The sequence below is a fragment of the Chanodichthys erythropterus genome, chromosome 21 (genome assembly GCF_024489055.1).
Source record: "Chanodichthys erythropterus isolate Z2021 chromosome 21, ASM2448905v1, whole genome shotgun sequence".
Classification (NCBI taxonomy): Eukaryota; Metazoa; Chordata; class Actinopteri; order Cypriniformes; family Xenocyprididae; genus Chanodichthys; species Chanodichthys erythropterus.
In genome coordinates, this window is record NC_090241.1 from 7622422 (window position 1) to 7644593 (window position 22172).

The 22172-nt window shown below is 35.8% G+C and overlaps 1 protein-coding gene across 8 annotated transcripts in view; it reads left to right on the forward strand.

Moving 5' to 3' along the window:
- The first annotated feature begins 3391 nt into the window (after nt 1–3391).
- Nucleotides 3392–22172, forward strand: part of bin1b (bridging integrator 1b) — a 29718-nt gene continuing 10937 nt past the window's right edge. For 5 of the 8 annotated variants that reach the window (XM_067374455.1, XM_067374460.1, XM_067374459.1 and 2 more), the window contains exons 1-8: nt 3392–3748; nt 12055–12135; nt 12273–12327; nt 15959–16053; nt 17617–17712; nt 18860–18967; nt 19728–19820; nt 21719–21804. In XM_067374455.1, the coding sequence (XP_067230556.1) occupies nt 3668–3748; nt 12055–12135; nt 12273–12327; nt 15959–16053; nt 17617–17712; nt 18860–18967; nt 19728–19820; nt 21719–21804 (695 nt within the window). In that variant the 5' untranslated portion in view covers nt 3392–3667. Of the gene's footprint in view, nt 3749–5947; nt 9020–12054; nt 12136–12272; nt 12328–15958; nt 16054–17616; nt 17713–18859; nt 18968–19727; nt 19821–21718; nt 21805–22172 lie in introns of those variants that run through there. The other 3 variants (XM_067374458.1, XM_067374462.1, XM_067374457.1) reach the window with 2 other exon arrangements.

Consider the following 22172-nt stretch of genomic DNA (forward strand, 5'->3'; position numbering starts at 1 on the left):
AAGTTTTGATCTACTGCTGACGCACAAATTAAATAACACAGACGCAGTCAAATCATTTACATAACAACCAACGCAATCTACCAAGAGCAGTGCAAATTAGCATTGGGTCGCAAATAAGCAGAGCTGATGTTCTTATCAGGTGTGGGTCGACACAGGCGCAACTTGTTACATGTAATCTGACAAACATGTACACGTATATAATATCGTTTGCCAAGCAATGTTGGCCTATACACACACACACACAGAATCATCTGCTCAACGCATAAATATAAATGTAATCTTCGCACACAGAATTCCCTAAAAACGCAACAGATTTGGCAGAATTAAAACACTAGTCATTCAGAAACGTCTACTTCTGCATGCTTGTTCTGCATATATATATAATGTTTGTGTATATATATATATGTATATGTATATGTAGGTCAACATGGCTTGGCAACCAAATATTAGTAAATAGCGTTGCGTGATTCATTTAAATACTCTCCTCCCATAAATTTTGCATCTGAAAGGGAAACTCCTACAAATGCATATGCAATAAGCTCAGACGCAAAAACAACTCAGTCCACACCTTTTCAGCGCTACTTTTGCACTGCGTGTCTTTAGTAAATCCCGACAGTAGTTTTTTAACGCCAAAAGATGGTTTGCGCTGGCGCAAGCTGTTAGTAAATCTGGACAACAGATGTAAAATTTGCCAACACTCCCTCTGCTGTTGTATTAGAAAAACTCACACAGCGTTAAGTAGGTTTTTGTAATTGTCCTATTATGCTCTTTTTCATTTTCAGCATTTTTTTAGTGTGCAGTATTGTGTTTGGAAAAGGTCTGCAAAGCTACAAAGCACAAACTCATACCAAAAGGAGTTATATTTCTGAACTCCCTCAAACACCTTGATTGTAGTCTTAAGGTTTCTTTTGGGGAATGTGCACGTTAAAATAATTCCTGCCTAAGGCATATGCTAAAAAAGGAGTCGAGGCCTGGTTGATTTGTGTTATAGTGTGTTGAAACTCGCCGTTATTGTAAGGGGGTGATATTTCCGAAACACGCTCGAAGCGGTTGACCATTCACAACACACTGGTCCAGCCGACCAATCAGCACATTGCACTTTTCAGAAGGAGGGGCTTCATAGAGATGAGAAATAAAAAGGGGTGCATTTCCCAAACGCATCATTAGCCAACTGTGGTCACAAGTTCCATTAAATTGTATTGATAACAGTGGAATTTGCATTCATATTTGGCAGACTGGGAAGGGAGGTGCAGCAACAATGTAAAATACGTTAAAAATAAGGTGTTTTTTAAACATTCAAGCATGAAAACCTGTTCTAGTAGACCCAAAAACAAAATCAAGTCTTTGAAAAAGGGCCTAATAGGTCCCCTTAATCAATGAAAAGGTAATACAACACAAAGTATACTCTTATAAACGTATAATACCCTTTAATTTGTCATCAGTCTGTGAAAAGGCAGCCTGTCGTGTTGAGATCATCAAGATGCTCAAACAAATGGAGCAATCATCCTTAGTAATCTCTGCATAAAAATTCATATAAATAAATTACACACATCACCTTTAGCTGTAAAAAAAAAAAAAAAACTGATTACAAACTGACCTCTGGTCTTGCTTCTTGCAGGAATTGTGAGAGACCAAACATTGTCTGTGCCTTATGTATATTTGTTCGCTATTTCCATATTCCAGTCTCTTTCCTCATTAGATCGTCATTCATTTTAAGACAATCTGTTTATTTAAAAATGTGCTTTGTAATATCGTTAAGGTAATATAAGGTATTCAAGCAAAGTATTTAAATTCTATTTTTGAAATTAAACTTCATACAAATTATTTATTTTGTCTCATATTTGGTTTTTGCTGGCTATTACAGTTTCTTTAATTCATCCCTCCTATCTAAGCTGATTTTTACTTATGATAAGTATTTTACAAATGATGATATAATCATGATATAATATGATGTTAGTTTTATGTTATACAGCTTTATTTTAGTGTTTGTAGCAATTTAATTAAGATTGTTAATTAATAATGTTAAATTAATATTAATGTTAAGTTAAATAATTCGTGGTTCCCCGGCCCCCTGGTTGAGAACCACTAGTCTATGTACAGTAATTGTTCCCTGCTGGTAGAAAATGATCAGTACAGTGTGCAAGCAAAGTCAGATGGGTTCAATGTAATGGGAATCCCAATCAACATGTGATATGACCCTATTGAAAAGAAAAACACTCCTCTTACTAATGAGACCATGCAAACATTTAAGCAAGTCTCATGTTTCAAATGCTCAAGAGAATAAATAGATTGAAAAGGATGACATTTTAGAAGTTTTGTTCTGGTCAGCTTATAGAAGCATACTGCAGCACTTTTAATGATTTACATGATGAACTTTGTGTGTTGTATTATTATTCTTTACTTAAGTCACTTTGGTTAAAAACATCTGCTAAATAAATAAGCATAAATGCCTATTAACACATCAATGCATGACCCACTGCATAAATAAATAAGCATAAATGCTAGTTACGCATCAACTTGAACCCACTGCATGTGGAAATCTTTCGCCCTCGCACAAAATTTCTGCTTATGACTATAGAGTGGTGCAGGTATGACGTCAGAACCCGGAAGACTAATTCGCCATTGGTTCCTTTGAGATTTTCCTATGGGGTTTTATAATGGGGTTTCTCAATTTATGTGTAAAATAAAGCCTCTGGTAAACATAACTGCCTTATCTAGTTACTTATTAAAAACGTACGTTTTCAAAAATGAGCATAACTGCTTCAAAATTTGCATTTTCTATCTATGGGTGTGTGTAATTTGTAGAGCAAAACATCAAAGTATTGTCAAGTTATGTTTACCACAGGCTTTATTTTACACATAAATTGAAAAACCCCATAGGAAAATCTTGAAGGAACCAGGGGTGAATTAGTCTTGTTCTGAAGTTCTGATGTCATACCTGCACCACTCTATTCCTATTAAAATAGCTGAATTCACATATGAAAATTCACCCAACAACGGTAAATGTGATCATGGCTTAACTGTTGAATCTTTTAGATGCCACAGACACCCAAATATGATGCCCAAATGTGATCATTCTAGTGTGAGGGCCCCCCATCCTAAAATTGAAAAGGCAGCTATAGCCTAGAGTAAAAATCTTATTTATACAGTGAAAAACTAATATTACAAATATACCTAAAATATTATTTAAAAAAAAAAAAAAAAAAAACCCTGGTATAACAATTCACGAAGATTTTGTTCAACTTTTCCTCAGAAAAAAAGATGCTATGATAGTATTTACCTGTGCCTTTAAGAGAGCGTCTATAATAAGGAGTGGAAACATAATCCAGCTCTCTCGCGCGCGCTCTCTCTCTTTCTCTTTCTCTCTCGTTTTCCAGTCACCAGAGGCGAATAACGGAACTAGTTAGACCGCAAATTGCTTGACAGTTTTAAGTTTAAACTTTTTGATACCGTAGTTTCGTCTAATAATAACTCTCCGTGTCCACCTTTAGAACTCTAAACACTGTCTCTTTAAGAGGGTTTACCTACCGACCTCCTGTTGATCCGACAGTATTTCCCCACACATTACGGTTCTTCTGCATCTCCTGCTATTCTCTCTGCGCTTTACTTCATTCTTAACCGTTTATTTATTTATTTATTCACTTTGGAAACTTGAAGAAGCTCAAACATGGCAGAGGTAGGGAAAGGAGTCAACGCCGGGAAACTGGCCAGTAATGTACAGAAGAGGATAACCCGAGCACAAGAGAAGGTATGCATGCTTACATTGACTTTTTATAAATAAAACTATTTTTTTTGCTATTCTGTTTGTACATTCAATTGCGACTTCTGAATATGTGTTTTAAGATAGTTAAATGTAAAATGATATGAAACTGTGTTTACAGTTGGAGGAGACTTTAAAAACAACAGCTGAAACGCATTGAAACACTTAATACAATACTCGCCTCTGTTTGTCATGCTCACTTGCTTTGGAAATGGTTTTATTTCTCATTTCCAGAGCAGCTGCTAAAGTTATGCTTGAAACTCTGAATTCTGATGAAATCATTTGACATGAAGTGCATTACACAGCAGCCAATCAATAATATCACAATATAGCATAATAATAAATATTAATAGGCTATATAAATAACCTATTGAACTTTTAACATTTTTCACCATTATTGCCCAAGAAAGTGAATCTTGTCACATTGGGAAGCTGTCATATTGGGACATAAGCTCCTTTTTTATTGATCATTATTTCAGAGGAACACCTTGTTTAAAATATTAAAACTTAAAAGTCTTTAAAAAGCGTTCTCATACCGTCTTTATAAGATATTCCCACATGAATTATGAAACATAATTTATGATAGGGGGTAAAATTATGACTCCCTGAACTATTATGAAAGACATTTGGCTATAATACTTGGCACTTTGTGTGTCATTGTCATTATGTGGTTCATTTGTTTAGGGTGTTTAGATCCATACAAAACCACTGCTACTGAAAACAAGCATTTGTGTAGTTAGACCTTATAATTACTGAGCCCTTACGACAACTTTTTCATGCCCCAACTAGTCTGGCTCTCTCCTGTAACATTTTGTATCACAGAAAAGCCCAGAATGTCCTCTTTAAGATACACTCAGGACCTAAAACAGTCACATGTATGGGCTCAGAGATATGAACAGCATATGTCCACTACAAAATGAATCACTGGCTCTCAAGAACATATGAGGAATTCAGATGCAAAAGCCTCTAAGTGCCATCTGAAATGTTCTTATAAAATGAGCATTTTTATCAAGCTCGTGTGTTTAGGTTCAGTAATTTCACTTTAATGGCAATTAATAGGTCCTTTTTATTGCCATTAAAGTGAAATAACTGAACATAAACATTCAAGCTTGATAAAAATGCTCATTTTATAAGAAAATTTCAGATGGCACTTGGAGACTTTTGCATCTGAAGTCTTGATATGGAGCAGGTTGGAAATGGTGACGTTGTGGCAGAGTTTAAATCGCAGGGGTGTATCAACACAAACCAACCCCCAGCTGAGTGCAGGAGGTCCTACACAGGAAGTGTCATTTCCACGCTAAACACTCCAAATGACCGCTGGCCTCCCTGAACGCACAGATGGACACCAGAGACTTGCACTGTGCAAAAGTAACATGCTTTTGATTTGAGTGACTCTAGGATGTAAGACTAGATTTATAGGAACTTGATAAATTTAGCCAATCCCGAGATGTACTTTCGGAGTCTGAAACATGCACACTGGTTAAACGAGTTACTAATCTGCATTGGCAGTATAGGGTCAGTTGGGTCACTTGGCAGGGGCCAATTAAGAAACACTGGAAATCGGTTCATTTTAGCCTTTAAAAATACTGGTCATTTTTGTTTTCATTCTAAGTGTTGTTACACAGTTTTATTCTTTCATAAGAGGCTTAGATGACTTGGATTGGAGATTTCAAGGAAAGATAGTTTAAACATTTCCTGTCCCTATAAACCAAGCAGACTCATTACTTTGTTATCATATGTGTAAATAGTTAATTGTCTGTGTCTGTGTTTGGGTTCCTCTTCCTGTTGGGTCATTTCTCTTCGTTCCTGCATACTGGACTCATAGTGCTGATCTTCAGCTGCTTTGTGTATAGATGTTGTTGAAAGAAGTCTGACCAAGGCTTCGTTTATTTGATCAAAAATACAGTAAAAACAGTAATATTGTGAAATATTACAATTTCAAATAACTCTTTTCAATTTGAATATATTTTAAAATGTAATATATTCCTGTGATGGTAAAGCTGAATTTTTGGCATCCAGTCTTTAGTGTCACATGATCCTTCAGAAATCATTTTGATATGCTGAATTAATGCTAAGGAAATATTTATTATTATTATTATCAATGTTGAAAACAGTTGTGCTGCTTAATATTTTTGTAAATCATAATTTTTTTTTTTTTTTTTTTCAGGAATATTTTTGCAATAGAATTTTCAAAAGAATGCCATTTAATTATAATAGAAATATTTTGTAACATTATAAATGCCTTTACTGTCTCTTTTGAGCAAATTTGTTGACTAATAACAATATTTCTTAAAAAAAAAAAAAAATCTTTGACCCCAAACTTTTGAACGGTAGTGTAAATCTTGGCTCCAAACTAGACAAAAAAGCACCATAAAAGAAGTCATTACAGATTGTGTGCTATATTCTAAGATGACAGAATTTAAATGTTTGTGTGATGGATCCTTTTAGTATGTTTTTGGATTGATTTCTCTTGTCTATAGACTTTGCAATTGGACTATAATTTGTGAGTACTAGTAGTTGTTTAGCCTGCCTGAAGTCTTGTCACCTCTTTAGAGTGTGAAAAGCTGGACTCACTCTAAAAGTATATGCATGTGTTTTTGTATGTGGGTGTTTACTCTTTCTAAGTGATCTGCTGTCCATCAGTGTGATTAACTTGGGGTAAGGTCTCAGTCTCCTCTTCCCCTCTGAAACTCAGCCAGGTAGAGGAGAGTTAACCATGATCCTCTAGTGGCAAATGGCCCACATCTCTGCAGTCCCCCTATATTTTCTCACTCTTCGCCTCTCCCTCATCCACCTGTCTGTCATTAGATGATGTTTGTCACTATTTTGGAACATCAAGGCAAGTTGTTCTTGAGTCACACATTCTTGCAGAAACATTCCAAAAGTGTCCGTTCACTATGGAGACTCCCCATATCAATATGTCATAATGACCCTGGAAGTCAAGAGATGGGTGCAAAGTTACAACAACCTCCTTTTCTCAGATTAGAATCCCAAAGTAAGTGTCCTCAGCCTTCCCCTGACCTCTGCTCTGATTGGACAGGCGACATGTCAATCAAAACCCCCCACAGAGGTTCAAGCATGAGGCACACCCCTCTTCCGCACTCCACCCACACACCTGTCCGTCCTCATAGAGCTATTGAGCAGTGTGTGGATTGGGCTATGAATAGCAGACAGGCTGTAGCTGTGAGCTAATCCCCAGAAACCCCTTGTGCGACAAACTGTGGTGTGTGTGAATGCCAACGGCTGTGGTCTGGGGTATTTTTGGGGCTGTAACTGAACACCAGCACACATCGACCAGAAGTAAAGACCAGGGGCCTTTATAAAACACAGATGAAGTGACATTTGGCCTATACTTGGGAGAATGCAGTCATAAATTCTCACACACACATACACACAGGTTACTGGTAAATCTCTCTCATTGTAATCTCCTTTAACCTGTTAGTTAATGCTCCACAGAAAGACTAATTAAGCCTGTCCACTTGCCACTCCTATGACACAGCAGAAGTGTGGGTGTGTGTTTACTTAGGACAGTTTTGTCCCAAAATGTAGCTCAATCTGACAACAACTATGGGGACACCCTTTTTTTTTAATCCTAAATATCTAAAAGGTCTTCTATTAGGGGTAGGATTTTAGTTATCCACAGTAAAAATGTAAAACTATAGTAGTAGTTTTACAGTATAACAACAATAGAGGTCTTTAGTGTTGTAAAGGAAAGAGAAAATAATCATGTGGGTGTATTAAAATGGGTCACTTCAGCAATTAGTATAAACTTGTCTCTCACTTCAGTGCTTCCCATAGGTTTGAAATATACTTGCGTTGGTAGCCGGGCGAAAAATCCTCCTATTAACCACGGCACAAAAATGGTCTACTACATGTGACAAACAATGAATGTGTGATTTTTAACAGTATTTTTATTTATTAAAATTAATTTTAATTACATAGCATATTACATTTAATTACATACTAATATTATTAATTATTATGCATTGTAAATTATGCAAAATTACAGCATTTAAATGGTTCACCTTTTCCTATGTTCTCCTTGCTGTCATATAGTGTCTCTCTCAGCGAATGGGACACATTACTAGTAAAATGTATAAAATTAATAATATATGTGTCAAATAATGTTCTTAGTCTTTTCTTCCTGTGGGGGAGACTACAATAATTTACTATGAATTAAATAGAAATAAAAATAAATACAATTTATTGTGTAACCAAAATACCAATAATGCCCAAAAGAAAAAGAAAAAACTTGTGACTTTTAATTATAAACAAGCCCGAAATACACCGGGACTCTTATTTTGAAATGTCTGTACTGTTGCAGGCTGATCCTTCAGATTCTTACAATCGTCTAAAACGTTTTATTTAAAAGCAATAAAGTAGACTTTGTAATAAATCATCAACTTGAGTTCATTAGCAATTGCTTGGCATAAATCTGCGCTTTTCATTGATTGAGAATCACTTTGAAGCAGACTGAAGCGCTTGTAGAACGCACAACAGCGCCGCCTAGCGACTTCGCAAAATGCAGCGCCCGTGGGAATGCCAGCGGGAGTAAACAGTTCTGATGCACACGTAACGAGCAGGTATGAAATGACTAGTTTATCGATCGTGGATGGTTTCATTATCTTGCACGGATATAAAAGTATAAGAGGATAAAAATAATAAAAGCAAAAATGTGTCTCCAAATATACTTGGGCAGCCGTTATTATAGGTGGGTGGCCCACCCAAGTAAAGTCTATGTGTGGGAAGCACTGCACTTGCTTGAATGTTTCTCTCACACACTGAGGAATCTCTCAGCTGCTGGACAAATGGTCGCTGCTGGTCTGATCAGAGTGGTATAAATTAAACATGCTGATTTAGAAAGCAGCTCAGCCCAAACTCACTGCTATTACTTTAAAGGGGACCTATTGTGCCCCTTTTACACAATGTAATATAAGTTTCTGGTGTCCCCAGAATGTGTCTGTGAAGTTTCAGCTAAAAAAAACGACAGATCATTTATTCTAGCTTGTAAAATTTTCCCCTGTTTTGTTGTGAGCAAAAACATGCCATTTTTGTGTATGTCCCTTTCAATGCAAATGAGCTGCAGCTCCCGGCCCCCTTTCCAGAAGAGGGCGGAGATTTAACAGCTCTCACTTCAGTTGCTCAACAACAACAAAGCTGGAGAATCTCACGCAGCCAAAATGCATTGTTGTCGGACACTGATGGAGAGACTCGGGAAGAAGTTACAACTTTTAGAATGAAACTGGACATTTCTGAATGGTTAGTGGATAAATTTATGTAGTTGTTGTGGAGTTGATTCAGCTCATTGACTAGCATGTGCCAAATATTTCTTGAGGAACTAATCATCATATTAGAATGATTTCTGAAGGATCATGTGACACTGAAGACTGGAGTAATGATGCTGAAAATTCAGCTTTGCCAACATGAGAATAAATTACTTTGTAAAATATATTCAAATAGAAAACAGTTATTTTAAATTGTAATACTTTTTCACAATATTACTGTTTTTACTGTATTTTTTATTAAATAAATTAAGCCTTGGTGAGCAGACAAAACTTCTTTTAAAAACATTAAAAATCTTACCGATCCCAAACGTTTGAGCGGTAGTGTGTTCACATTAGCCTTAAAAACAAACAGATCAAATAACTGATAGACTAGCCATCCTGATTAATTGGACAATCCTTTTTGAAATTGAACGATAACAGTGTCTGCTTGGCTGATCAGTGCATATCATTCTATTTTCAGATAATTGAAAGTAAATTGTGAGTAATTAGACAGTATAAAATGTTCTTTTTTCTTAGAAATTCTTGTGTAATTTGATCATATCCGTTATCAGCCATTGTGCAGAACCACTAGCTCAGTCTGGGTGTACAGTCATATCCAGTGTTCCTGGAAGACCTCTGAGTCAGAGAGAATGCCTTCATCCCTGATCCCATCTACTGCACAGGCAGCACAGGTCATCATGACACAGATCCAGGCCACTGTATTTTAAGATGTCGGGGGCTCGAGGGAGGGGTCCTGCTGCAATGCATTCAGGATCAGCTTTCAAACACTCCCTGCACAGTAATACACGTTTATACATTCTTCAAGAAGAGCACAGCTGACACGGCCTTTATTAATATAGATTAGAGGTTACTGTGATTCCCCCCTGAGATTTATTGAATTCCTTTGCTCTTCTGGAGCATGATTTCTCTGAATCTTACTGTATTTTCCTTTTCCTTCAGTTGTAGCTGAAATGTATTTATTACAAATTTGTTGTAAGTTTCCCGTTATGTTTAGCCAAGTTCCCTTACTCTGCTTATTCTTAGTTTTTTCTTATCAGAAAAATTAGGGTATTATATTACTTCCTTCCTATGTTGTTAAATGAATGTGTATTGGATTATTTTAGTGTCATGCGTGTTACAATGATGGTGTTTTGTATTTGTATGTATCATGACATTTCTATGTATTAGTATTTACCATAGCATGTGGTGAAGATACTTGTGCTGAAGGTCGATTCATCATGAGACTTTTCTCTTTACCACCTGTGTTTTTAGGTGATTGTAGGGCAGTATTATAAAGGTAAAGAAAAATACTAAAGGTTTCTTTTATTTTTATTTTTTAATTTGATTACCCATTATGCCCCTTTTCAAAGCCTTGATTTTGTTTTGGGGGTTTACTACAATAGGATTTCATGCTTGAATGTTCAAAAATCACATTATTTTCCACATATTTTACATTGTTGCAGCACCTCTCTTCCCAGTCTGTCAGTAACGCTCTGTTTAGTTCCTGTCTCTATGAAGCCCCTCCTTCCCGAAAAGCACAATTCGCTCTGATTGGTCGGCTGCATTGAGCGTGTTTTGGAAATGTCACACCTCTTACCATAATCGCAAGTTTCAACACACTATAAACTAAATCAACCAGACCCTGCCCTTTTTTTAGTGTATGATTTGAGCGGGAATTATTTAAATGAGGAATATTGTGACATGTACTGTACGTTCCTGGAAGAAAACTCGAGGCTACAATCGAGCCGTTTCAGGGAGTTCAAAGTTTTTATATAGAGAATAACTTTGGAGTAACTTTGCAGCCCTTTTTCATGATCAAACAGCAACATTACACACTAAAGAAAGTTGAAAATATAAAAAAGCATAATAGGACCCCTTCAACTTTATTGGAAAAATGTGAGACCATTCAGGGGTGGACCATTCTGTAAATTTCATCCTTTCATCTCGAATCCCTTTTGACATTATGAAACGACTTCACAGGATATGTTATTCTGTTTCCCATGTCAGGCCGACGGAGACCAATCTCTATGGGTCACAAATGGCATGGCATGTTTAATATGCTGCTAGGAGATTATATGGGGGACCAGAAGGAAAAGGAAATGACCTCTGAATAAACAGAACCGGATACAAGCTCTACCTCATACATGCTTGACAGGAAGTAGGGCAACTAAAGGAAATGTGCATAATTACATCTGCTAGGAAATAGTTATGTCTTGTATAATGGAAACATCCTATGGAATAAAAATGATGGGTGGGTGTGTGTGTGTGTGTGTGTGCATGGCAGGAAAGTTTAGTAAACGACACACTCATGGGCACACACTGTTGTAAGCCGCCTTGATTAAGTTTCTTTTTTCATGAATAGTTACTGTATGTCAGCATTCTTGATGGGGAAGAGGAACATGGAACCGATACTGAAAGCACCGTTTGTGCAGAATTTGTGGTGGCAGGGATCTGAGACCCTATTTCTTGCTACCTTTTTAAGACGCATATATGCACCACTCCAAAGACTGCATGTAAAATTAAACATGCATTAAAAAAATGGTGAAACAGATAAATTAATGAAAAGTCTGTTTCGTGCAAAATGTCGGACAGGTATTAAAATAATTGTAAAGACAATAAGCTATTAATAATAATAAAAAATAAACAAATTTGGAACCGATATCTTTCATTGCTTGTTGCTTTGTCTTGTTGCCTGTTTAGGACAGAATGACTGTTTGCAGTTGTTTTATGAATGTTTTAGATTAGGATATTTTCACATTTTCAAAAATATCTTCTTTTGTGTTCCACATAAGGAAGAATAACATACATATTTGGAACCATATGAGCGTGAATAAATAACAAAGGAAATGTCACATTGACTGCATGTAGGTTGTTTTTGTTTTTTGGGGGGTTTTATATTTTCATATTCTCGCCTTGGGCCCCACAAACCCACAGGCTGGCCTGCACACATTTAATTACATAAGTTGTATACTGGTATGTGTTTGTATGTTACGGTGTGAATGATGTCAGTTGTTTTGTGTTCTCTGATAGGTGATGCAGAAATTGGGTAAGGCGGATGAAACGAAAGACACAGCCTTTGAGGAGGGAGTGGCCAACTTTAACAAGCAGCTGGTAAGAGCCTTAACCCTTCACCCTCTCTGACCCCCCCTGCTTAATATACTGCTTCCACTGACATTTGACCTTTGACCCTTTTCATAGTTCTTAAATATCTAGTGATGGTTTTTTCTATCTCTGATCTCTGTCCACAGGCCGATGGCACCAAATTGCAGAAAGACTTGAAAGCGTATTTGGTGGCAGTCAAAAGTAAGACTCTCATTGTATGTCTTTGTAAATATTTTAATGAAAGTTAACAAAACATTTTTTAAAGGGATAGTTCACCTAAACAAAAAAACATGTTCCAAACAGGTTTTACTTTCTTTCTTCTGTGGAACATAAAATAAGATATTTTTGAAGAATGTTGGAAACCAAAAAGTTTTGGTTGACCATTAATCAAAATATCTTCTTTTATGTTCCACAGAAGAAAGAAAGTCATACATTGTTAGACAACACAATTCAACAATCCAAACGCAATCAAAACATAAAGAAACATCTGTTCATATTGTCATATGGCAAAAGTAGAACTAAATGTGCAATCACTCAATGATGCTCCTTTGTATTTACATGCTGCAGCCTTCTTTAAATTTACATGAGATTCAAAACATGAGATAAAATACATGAGATTCTCTTAAAGGGTTAGTTAACCCAAAAATGAAAATTCTGTCATTAATTACTCACCCTCATGTCGTTTCACACCCGTAAGACTTTCGTTCATCTTCAGAACACAAATTAAGATATTTTTGATAAAATCTGATGGCTCAGTGAGGCCTACATTGCCAGCAAGATCATTTCCTTTTTCATTACCCAGAAAGGCACTAAAAACATATTTAAAACTATTCATGTGAGTACAGTGGTTCAACCTTAATATTATAAAGTGACGAGAATACTTTTTGTGCGCCAAAAAAACAAAAAACAAATAAAACTTTATTCAACAAAATCTAGTGATGGGTTATTTCCAAACACTGCTTCATGAAACTTCAAAGCTTTATGAATCTTTTGTTTTGAATCAGTGGTTCAGAGCGTGTGTCAAACTGCCAAACTCACGTGAACGTGAAATTTCGAAACACTTATGAAGTAACGAACACTGTAAACCCGGATAAGTAGAATCTACTTAAAAAAACCGAGGTAACTCGTTGCCTTAAAATTTTTAAGTAATGAAGCATTAGTTGAATAAGTGAAGTGGACTACGTTCAATGTACTTAAGCCCATAATGGAATGGAATAGAACATTTAAGTTGAATTTACTTAAAAAAATTTGAGGAAACTGGTTGCCCTAAAAAATTAAGTAATGTGAACTTAATAATTCGAGTTCGTTTAATTTAAAATGTTTTGTAGTATTAATTACTTTGTAGTTATTACACCTAGTATATTTAAGTTCAATGTACTGTACTAAGCAAGTTAACTTGCCACCAATCAAAATTCATCCATGGCTCCCATCATGCATTGCTGCATGAATAAATTATCAGCTGAATTGTCTCAGTAATTTTCTTTATTCTAACTATTTAAATTTTGCTGTTTTTCTGACTTTTTAGTAGCTTGTTTTCTAATGTTCAGAGTTGATCTGTTTATCAGAATATGTTGCTTGTCACCATTGTTGAGATTCATATGCTGATTCTTGATGTCTGTGTGTGCCTAAAATATATATATATTTTTTTTTGTGATAAGGACAACTTTAAAAAAAAAAAAAAAAATTGTATTGTAAAAGCTGATCTTGTGCTGTAGAATCACAGTGCTGCTGTAATCAATGTCAATCTAACTCAGAGATTGGACTCTAGATGAGTTAAGTGATTCAGGACAAATTATGATTATGTGAAAACATAACCAACACCACCTAATCATTTTTTGACTTTGTTTGTCTAGTTGGTTTTATTGCAGTTAAAACTGTCCAAACAAAATTTAATGTTAAAAAGTCAAGGGTCAAGAGCTCAACTAAAACAAACCTTGACCTCGATAATGGCAACTTAAAAATTGTGATTTTCTCCTTTGGTTAAAAATTATAAAAAAAGGTAAATGTTTGGAAAAAATGTCTGTAGAACAGCCAAAACAAATGTTCCAACTGCTCATCAACAGCTCCTTGAATTCACACACACCACGACAAAATGGCATCATTACCTGCCGCAAACCAGTGTGTAGGAGGCGTGGTCAGGAGAAACTTAATAATTTAAGTGCATTTAACTTACATTTATTAACACATTCAAATACACCCACAAATTAGTAGAATATATTTATATTTTATAAGTAATGCAACCAAACTTAAATATTTTAAGTATATTGTAATTATATTTTTAAGTAAATATAAAATCTGGGCTAAAAGTAATCACGAACTTACCAGTGACTCCATCTGGAAAAAAATTCGTGATTTCGTATTTTGTTTTTGACCCTCTAAACTTACCGTTGGACAGGCAAAACTTGATGATATTAAGTTGTTTTAGCTCAAACACATAATTACAATAAGATAGGCCATTAAAAAGTACAGTTTACTCAGAATTCATAATTAATGTAAAGAAATGACACATGTTTAAGTAATACAAACTCAATTTGTTTGAGTAGACACTACTGATTGGACTTAACTCAATTACAATAAGAAAGGACAAGAAAAAGTTTAGCTTAATCAGAATTAACAAGTAATGTCAATAAATTAGACACATTTAAGTAATATGTACTCAATCTCTTTGAGTTGAATCAAAATCTGGGTTTACAGTGAAGCCTCGTTTACAAAAAGTATTCTCGTCGCTTAATAATATTAAGGTTGGACCACTGTACTCACATGAATAGTTTTAAATATGTTTTTAGTACCTTTCTTGGTATTGAAAAAGAAAATTATCTTGCTGGCAATGTAGGCCTCACTGAGCCATCAAATTTTATCAAAAATATCTTAATTTGTGTTCTGAAGATGAACGAAAGTCTTACGGGTGTGAAACGACATGAGGGTGAAAAAGGAAATGATCTTGCTGGCTATGCAGGCATCAGATTTCAACAAAAATATCTTAATTTGTGTTAACAAAGTACTAACCCTTTAACGCAGAACAGATCATTGTGACTGAACAAACACAGCCCTTCATCTATAGCTGTACCTGCCTCCATGTGTAACAGAGATAAGGTTGTCACAAATTCTTTCTGGGTTATAAACATGTGGAAAGTATTTTCAGGTCTGGCCATATTGGTTTCTTCTTAAAGGGATAGTTCACATAAAAATTAAATTCTGTTAGCATTTACTCAACCTCACGTTGTTTAAATCTTTATGATTTTTTTTTTTTTAGTTTGTTTTTCCTTGTAACAATTTCCTTAATTATTTACTCACCCTCATGTGGTTCCAAATATGCATATTATTTTTTTATTTTCTTTTGTGGAACGGAAAAGAAGATATTTTGAAAAATTTCCAAACAAAGAAATTTAATAGACCCCAACCTTATTCAAAATATTTTTTGTGTCAAAAGAAGAGAGAAATGCACACAGGTTTGGAACAACATAAGGGTGAGTAAATGATCACAGAATTAAAATTTTTAGGTGAACTATCCCTTTAAATCTCAATTTTAAATATAGCTCCTTAAGACATGTTGTTGTCAAACTTCTGCTTTAAGCAACGGAGAGTGGTAGTACATTAAATAAATGTGAAGTAAGCAGACAGCCTTGTACAGCAGACTATAACTGCACTGTCCTAATGCAGAACACCTTCCCCTCAACTTCCTGCCATGTGACCACAAAAGCTCTCACTTCTCTGAAAGGCATAAAGGGAAAGAGACTGCATGCGTGTTGGGTTAAATGAATGAGCATTTGCCATCATCTGTGTGAATGTACCAATGTCTGTCTCTTAGTTGACCCAATGTTTGTTTCCACAGCCATGCACGAGAGTTCAAAGCGTCTGCATGACTGTCTGGCAGAAATGTACGACCCTGAGTGGTTTGGCAAAGAGGAGGTGGACTCCATCGCAGAGGTGTGTAAGCATGTCACTGGCAGAGCCAAACAGTCTGTCTGGATTGTGTGACATTAGTGTTTTCGATGTGAAAAATCCCATAGGAGAGAAAAACCACAAAGGACATCTCTTTTATATGTCAGTTGTTTCTCCTAAAGGCTCCTGGTTCTCACATGTGCCTCCTGAAATCAAATGTGTCTCTTGTAGAGTTTCAGAAAAATGTCACAAGCCAGATATCAACCCAGAGAAAAAATGTTATTGCTTACAGGAGACTATAGATTAAATTGCCTCATCAGTGTCTCATAGTTTGATCAGATGTGCTGAGATACCAAAATCTGCCATCAAAAATCAGAGATTTGAATATACACTACCATTCAAAAGTTTGGGATTTTTGTAAAGAAATTAATACTTTTATTCATCAAGGAATTGATCAAACATCCATAGTGAACAACTACTAAAATACATTTATTTTTTGCTTAGTATAATACAAATACATTTACATATTTATGTGCTTAAAATACCCTGCAATTGTACTTTTGGTTTTACTAAACTGGTAGACTTAAAGTCTGCTAAACTGGAACTACTAATTTTTTTACTTAATGCACCTTAATTGTGCGGAAGTAGTGCTGAGGTCCAACTAAAGATATACTTAAGTATACAGTATTTGATTGTGCTAAAGTGGAACTATTGCAAGTATACTTTAGATACACTTTAAATAGCTTGCATTTAAAGACTGATATTACACAAAGATCATGCAATCCTTATTAGTAGCTTTTGAACAGTAGGTTATATTTCAGTTCTACCAAGATCAAATTCCTTGACCTATGCTGGCCACATACTCTTAACAATTATCTCATTTGTGTGTATATTAATTAAATTAAACATAATTGAAACATAGTTAATAGTCACTTTGGAGCCACATCTTAAGGGCCGGTTCACAGAATGTATTTTTGCTTTGAAAAACGTGAGAAGCGGGCAGTGAAATGGGGAAAAACGAGGCATGTTTATCAAAAGTTGAACTGATTTAAACTTGAGCGCTGCGTTTTTTTAGAAAGCCAAATCATGTGCGAGATGCTGCAAAAGATGCAAGACACAAGCAAAACAGTCAAACACGTTCATCTAGCACGAGTTTACATAACAATAAATAATGGAAAAGTAGCGCAGTGGAATGGAAAAGCGTGTTCTGTGCACGGCCCCTTACACTATATGCAAGTGAAGAATCAATGCTTGCCACACTGGTGTTTCAAACTCTGTCTACTCATTCTGCAATTCCTTTCTGTTTCTAATTTTTATTTCATTCCTTCCACTCACCCATGTCTCCATGAGTAAAGGAGATGATAGAGAAAGAAATGGATAATAATCTAGAGGTAAACTTGACCGATGACATCTCCAGACCAGGCCGTAGGTCTAGTGTAGAGCTGGTGCTGGTGATGCTAAAGTAGTGCTACTGTACTGCAGTCTATTTTAGAGTAGATCTGTTCATACACATGTAGACTTTTGTCATCTGTGGTTTGTCCCTGTGTGAGAGAGCAAGCGTGAGAGTATGTGTCTTGGTGCGCATGTCTGATCACATTTGTTTTACAGGACACTGACCTCCTGTGGCAAGATTTCCACCAAAAGCTTGTAGACAGTACACTCATCTCCATGGATACATACTTGGCTCAATTTCCAGACATAAAGGTTTGTTTTTCTTTGATAAGTGTTGCATGTTAGCATCACTTTTAATATTGCTTATACTTAGCTTTAGGGATTTGAACCACAAACCATATGTATTCAAATTTGATGTGAAACTTGTTTGTGCTACATGAATCATTGAGGCTTGTTAAAGGGAAAGTTCACCCGAAAACGAAAATTATCCCATGATTTATTCACTCTCAAGCCATCCAAGGTCTATATGACTATCTTCTTTCAGACAAACACAATCAGAGATATATTTAAAAATATCCTTAGTCCTCCAAGGTTTATAATGGTTGTGAATGGTGGGCCGCGTTTTAAAGTGAAAAATAATGCATCCATCCATAAAAAAAGTAATCCATACGACTCCATTGGGTTAATAAAGGCCTTCTGAAGCGAAGCGATGCGTTTTTGTTAGAAAAATATCCATATTTAAAACTTTCTAAATTCAAAAAACTAGCTTCCGATGGACGACTGTATGCGTAAGTTTAGACGCCTCTCGCGGTTCAAACAAATAGGGCTGTGCAACAAATTTAAGCTCCTCTTCTCTTATATCGAAATCCTCTGATATTTCTCTTTAAAAATTATAGTTTTAGACTTATAATCCGTGACTGGTGATTTGTTTTGCTCTATCCTCTGGATTACTTTATTATGGATTACTTTTTTTTTATTTTATCTATTTTTGATTTAACCTATTTTTGATAAACCTAGGCGGACTAAGAATATTTTTAAATATATCTGTGATCGTCTGGAAGAAGATAGTCATATACACCTAGGATGGCTTGAGGGTGAGTAAATCATGGGATAATTTTCATTTTTGGGTGAACTTTCCCTTTAAGAAGCACTATTGCTTTTCTAAGTGATCTGGCTTATGGTTTTTGCCTGGCTAATATCTCATAGACTTACACTGAAGTAGGAACCCGTCCGTATCTAGACATCAGAATATAATCAAGACTTGCAGGCACACCACATAGAAAGCACCCTAGCAACACTCTCTCACAACACTTTAGCAACCTTATAGCAACGCCCTGGCAACCAGTCAACATTCCCTAGAATTGTGAGAGAAAATTTTGCACTAGCATGCTCCTCTCATTTATAGTAGTTACTGCTGTGTTAAATGGTATTTGTTGTGACTCTCTGGCTCCCTCTGCAGGCTCGCATTGCAAAGCGTGACAGGAAGCTGGTAGACTTTGACAGTGCCAGACATCATTTTGCTTCTATACAAAAAGGCAAGAAAAAGGATGAGGCCAAAATTGCCAAGGTATCAGATGCTCGTTTCAGATTGTTAATGTATGCTAATACTGTACTTTCTGGCTTTTTGTCCACAAGCCTTGTTAACTAACCTACTTAAAGGGTTAGTTCACCCAAAAATGAAATTTCTGTCATTAATTACTCACCCTCATGTCGTTCCATACCCGTAAGACCTTTGTTCATCTTCGGAACACAAATTAAGATATTTTTGATGAATTCCGAGGGTTTCTGAGCCACACATAGACAGCAACGTCATTGCACCTTTCAAGGTCCAGAAAGGTAGTAAAGACATTGTTAAAATAGTCCACGTGATTACAGTGGTTCAACCTTAATGTTATGAAGTGACAAGAATACTTTTTGTGAAATTATTGAATAAAGTCATTATTTTTGTTTGGTTTTTGCACACAAAAAGTATTCTCGTCACTTCATAACATTAAGGTTGAACCACTGTAGTCACATGGACTATTTTAACCACGTCTTTACTACTTCTCTGGGCCTTGAAAGTGGTAATTTAATTGCTGTCTATGGAGGGGTCAGAGAGCTCTTGGATTTCATCAGAAATATCTCAATTTGTGTTCCGAAGCTGAATGAAGGTCTTGCGGGTATGGAACGACATTAGGATGACTACTTAATGACAGAATTTTTGGGTAAACTGACCCTTTAATGCTGTAACTATGAGTAATTCATGTGTTGCAGTCAGTTTGTATGCTTGAGTATATCTGTGTGTTTGCACAAGCTTTTGTCCACCTCTCTCTTTGCTGCATGTCTAGCCTCTGACTCTGGTGGAGAAGGCTGCTCCCGGCTGGGCTCAGGGAATAATCACAGCACATCAAATCGCACAAACTAACCTCTCAAGAAACCAGGTGACTCATCCGTCACTCAGCCTGTAAACCCTCCCTTAACCTGCCTAACTCCACCCACCTGCTCACAGTCCACACCCACTCACAGCATGGCATCTTTATGTAGCGTCTGTGTATTTACTGTATATTTTTAGCAATGACTTATAAAATTCTATGTGTTTCGAAGAATACTATTCAAAAGATTGTGGTCAGTAAGATTTTTTTATGTTTTCGAAAAAAGTCTCTTATGCTCCCCATGGCTGAATTTGATCGAAAATACAGTAAAAACATTAATATTGAAAACTATTATTAAAGTGCCCCTATTATGCTATTTTCCTAATTTTGTTTTGGAGTCTCCTACAATAGATTTACATGCATCCAAGGTCAAAAAACACAAATATACATTGCCACATCACCTCTTTTCTCAAAGAGTCCAACAACGGTAAGTTCAAAGATCCAGTCTCTCTAAACCCCTCCTTTCTGTGAGCCTACTCTGCTCTGATTGGTCACATGGCCCAGTGACCAGATTGGTCTACAGCTTACAGCTCGTGTTGGAAACCATTGCCAATTTCAGCTGTAGAGGCTTCCTCAGTGCTTGATACATTGATACGAACGATTGCATCGTTTTTTTTCCGTATCAATTCCAGTGCGAGTCATCTTCCTTTTGAAGTGCATGCAAAGTGGATTCCCACACAGCACTGAAAACAGCATCTTTTCGACATGTCGAAACACAAACCGAACTCTTCCAGGCCTCAGTTATAACTACATTGTTACAGTGTTTATGCAATTTGTTGCATTATTAAGTGGGTATGTATCAGGAAGTGTGACTGGAATTCCCGACTACTCCTGTCTACAGTTCAGAATTGATCCTTTCTTTTAGGAGACAATAACCCCAATCATTGTGCACTTCGATCTTTCAAACTTTGCAGACCTTTTACATTCACAAACAGCTATATTACACACTGCATGAATGGTAATATTCGAAAAAGCATAATATGGGCATATTTTAAATAACCGTTTTCTATTGTAATTTTTTTTTTAAATGTAATTTCAATCAAATCTGAATTTTCAGCATCATTACTCACAGTCTTCAGTGTCACGTGATCCTTCAGAAATCATTCTAATATCATGATTTGCTCCTCAAGAAACATTTCTGATTATTATCAATGTTAAAAAACAGTTGTGCTGCTTAATATTTTTGTGGAAACCATGATATTTTTTTAAGGATTCTTTGATGAATCAAAAGTTAAAAAGAACAGCATTTACTTGAAATAGAAATTTTTTGTATCATTATGAATGTCATTACAGTCACTTTGATTGATTTAATGCATCCTTGCTGAAAGCATTAAGTTCGGTAGTGTAGTTTACTCTAAAAATGAAAAATTATTTACTCACCTTATCTTTTCCTCCACGGAATACAAAAGCATTCCGCAGACTGTCCAAGCTTCTCTTTTCCATACAGTAGAAATAGATTGTGCCAGTAAAATCAATTGAAAATGAAATCAATTTAATCAAAATATTAAAGTTGCACTGCAAGACATGCAAGAATTAGTGTTTGATGTTGTGACTATAATGCACAGGTTAATTTGTAGTACTTTAATATATTTTTTTGGTGCAGTTTTGTCCTTTTTGGAGCTTGATAGACCCTAGTAACTGTATGTTTTCATTGTATGGAGAAATGCTACAAAAGATCCTTAAAAAACACAAATAAATGAATACAGTTCAGAATTATATGATGGTGAGTAAATGTTTTATGTTTGTTTTAAATGCTTTCTGCAGATTTCAATTAAAGGGATCACAGGGTCCATTTGTCCACATTCATGCAGAGATGAATGCGTAATTCTTTGTATACACATTTTCATAAATTATAGTGTCTTTAGCCTAATGAATGTGTGTGTTGGTGGGTTTGTTTGTGTGTTTAGGCTGAGGAAGAGTTGGGGAGAGCTCAGAAGGTATTTGAGGAGATCAATTATGAGCTCCAGGAGGAACTTCCCACCCTGTGGGACAGGTAATAAGCACCTATTCATTCTGCCATCTCTCTTTTTATCTCTCTTATTCCTTACCCTTAAAGGAATAGTTCAACTAAAAATGAAGAACCGTCACGTCGTTCCAAACCTGTATGGCATTATTTTTTTTCTGTGGAACACAAAAGGATTATTTTTGTAGGAACACAGAGTCTCTTGTTTTCACCAAGGCTGCATTTAATTGTTAAAAAATACAGTAAAACAGTAATATTCTGTTTTTTTATACATTTTAAAATGTATTTTTTTCCTGTGATGATAAACCTGAATTTTCAGCATCATTATTCCAGTCTTCAGTGTCACATGATCCTTCCGAAATCATTCTGATATGTTTGATTAAACATTTCTTATTATT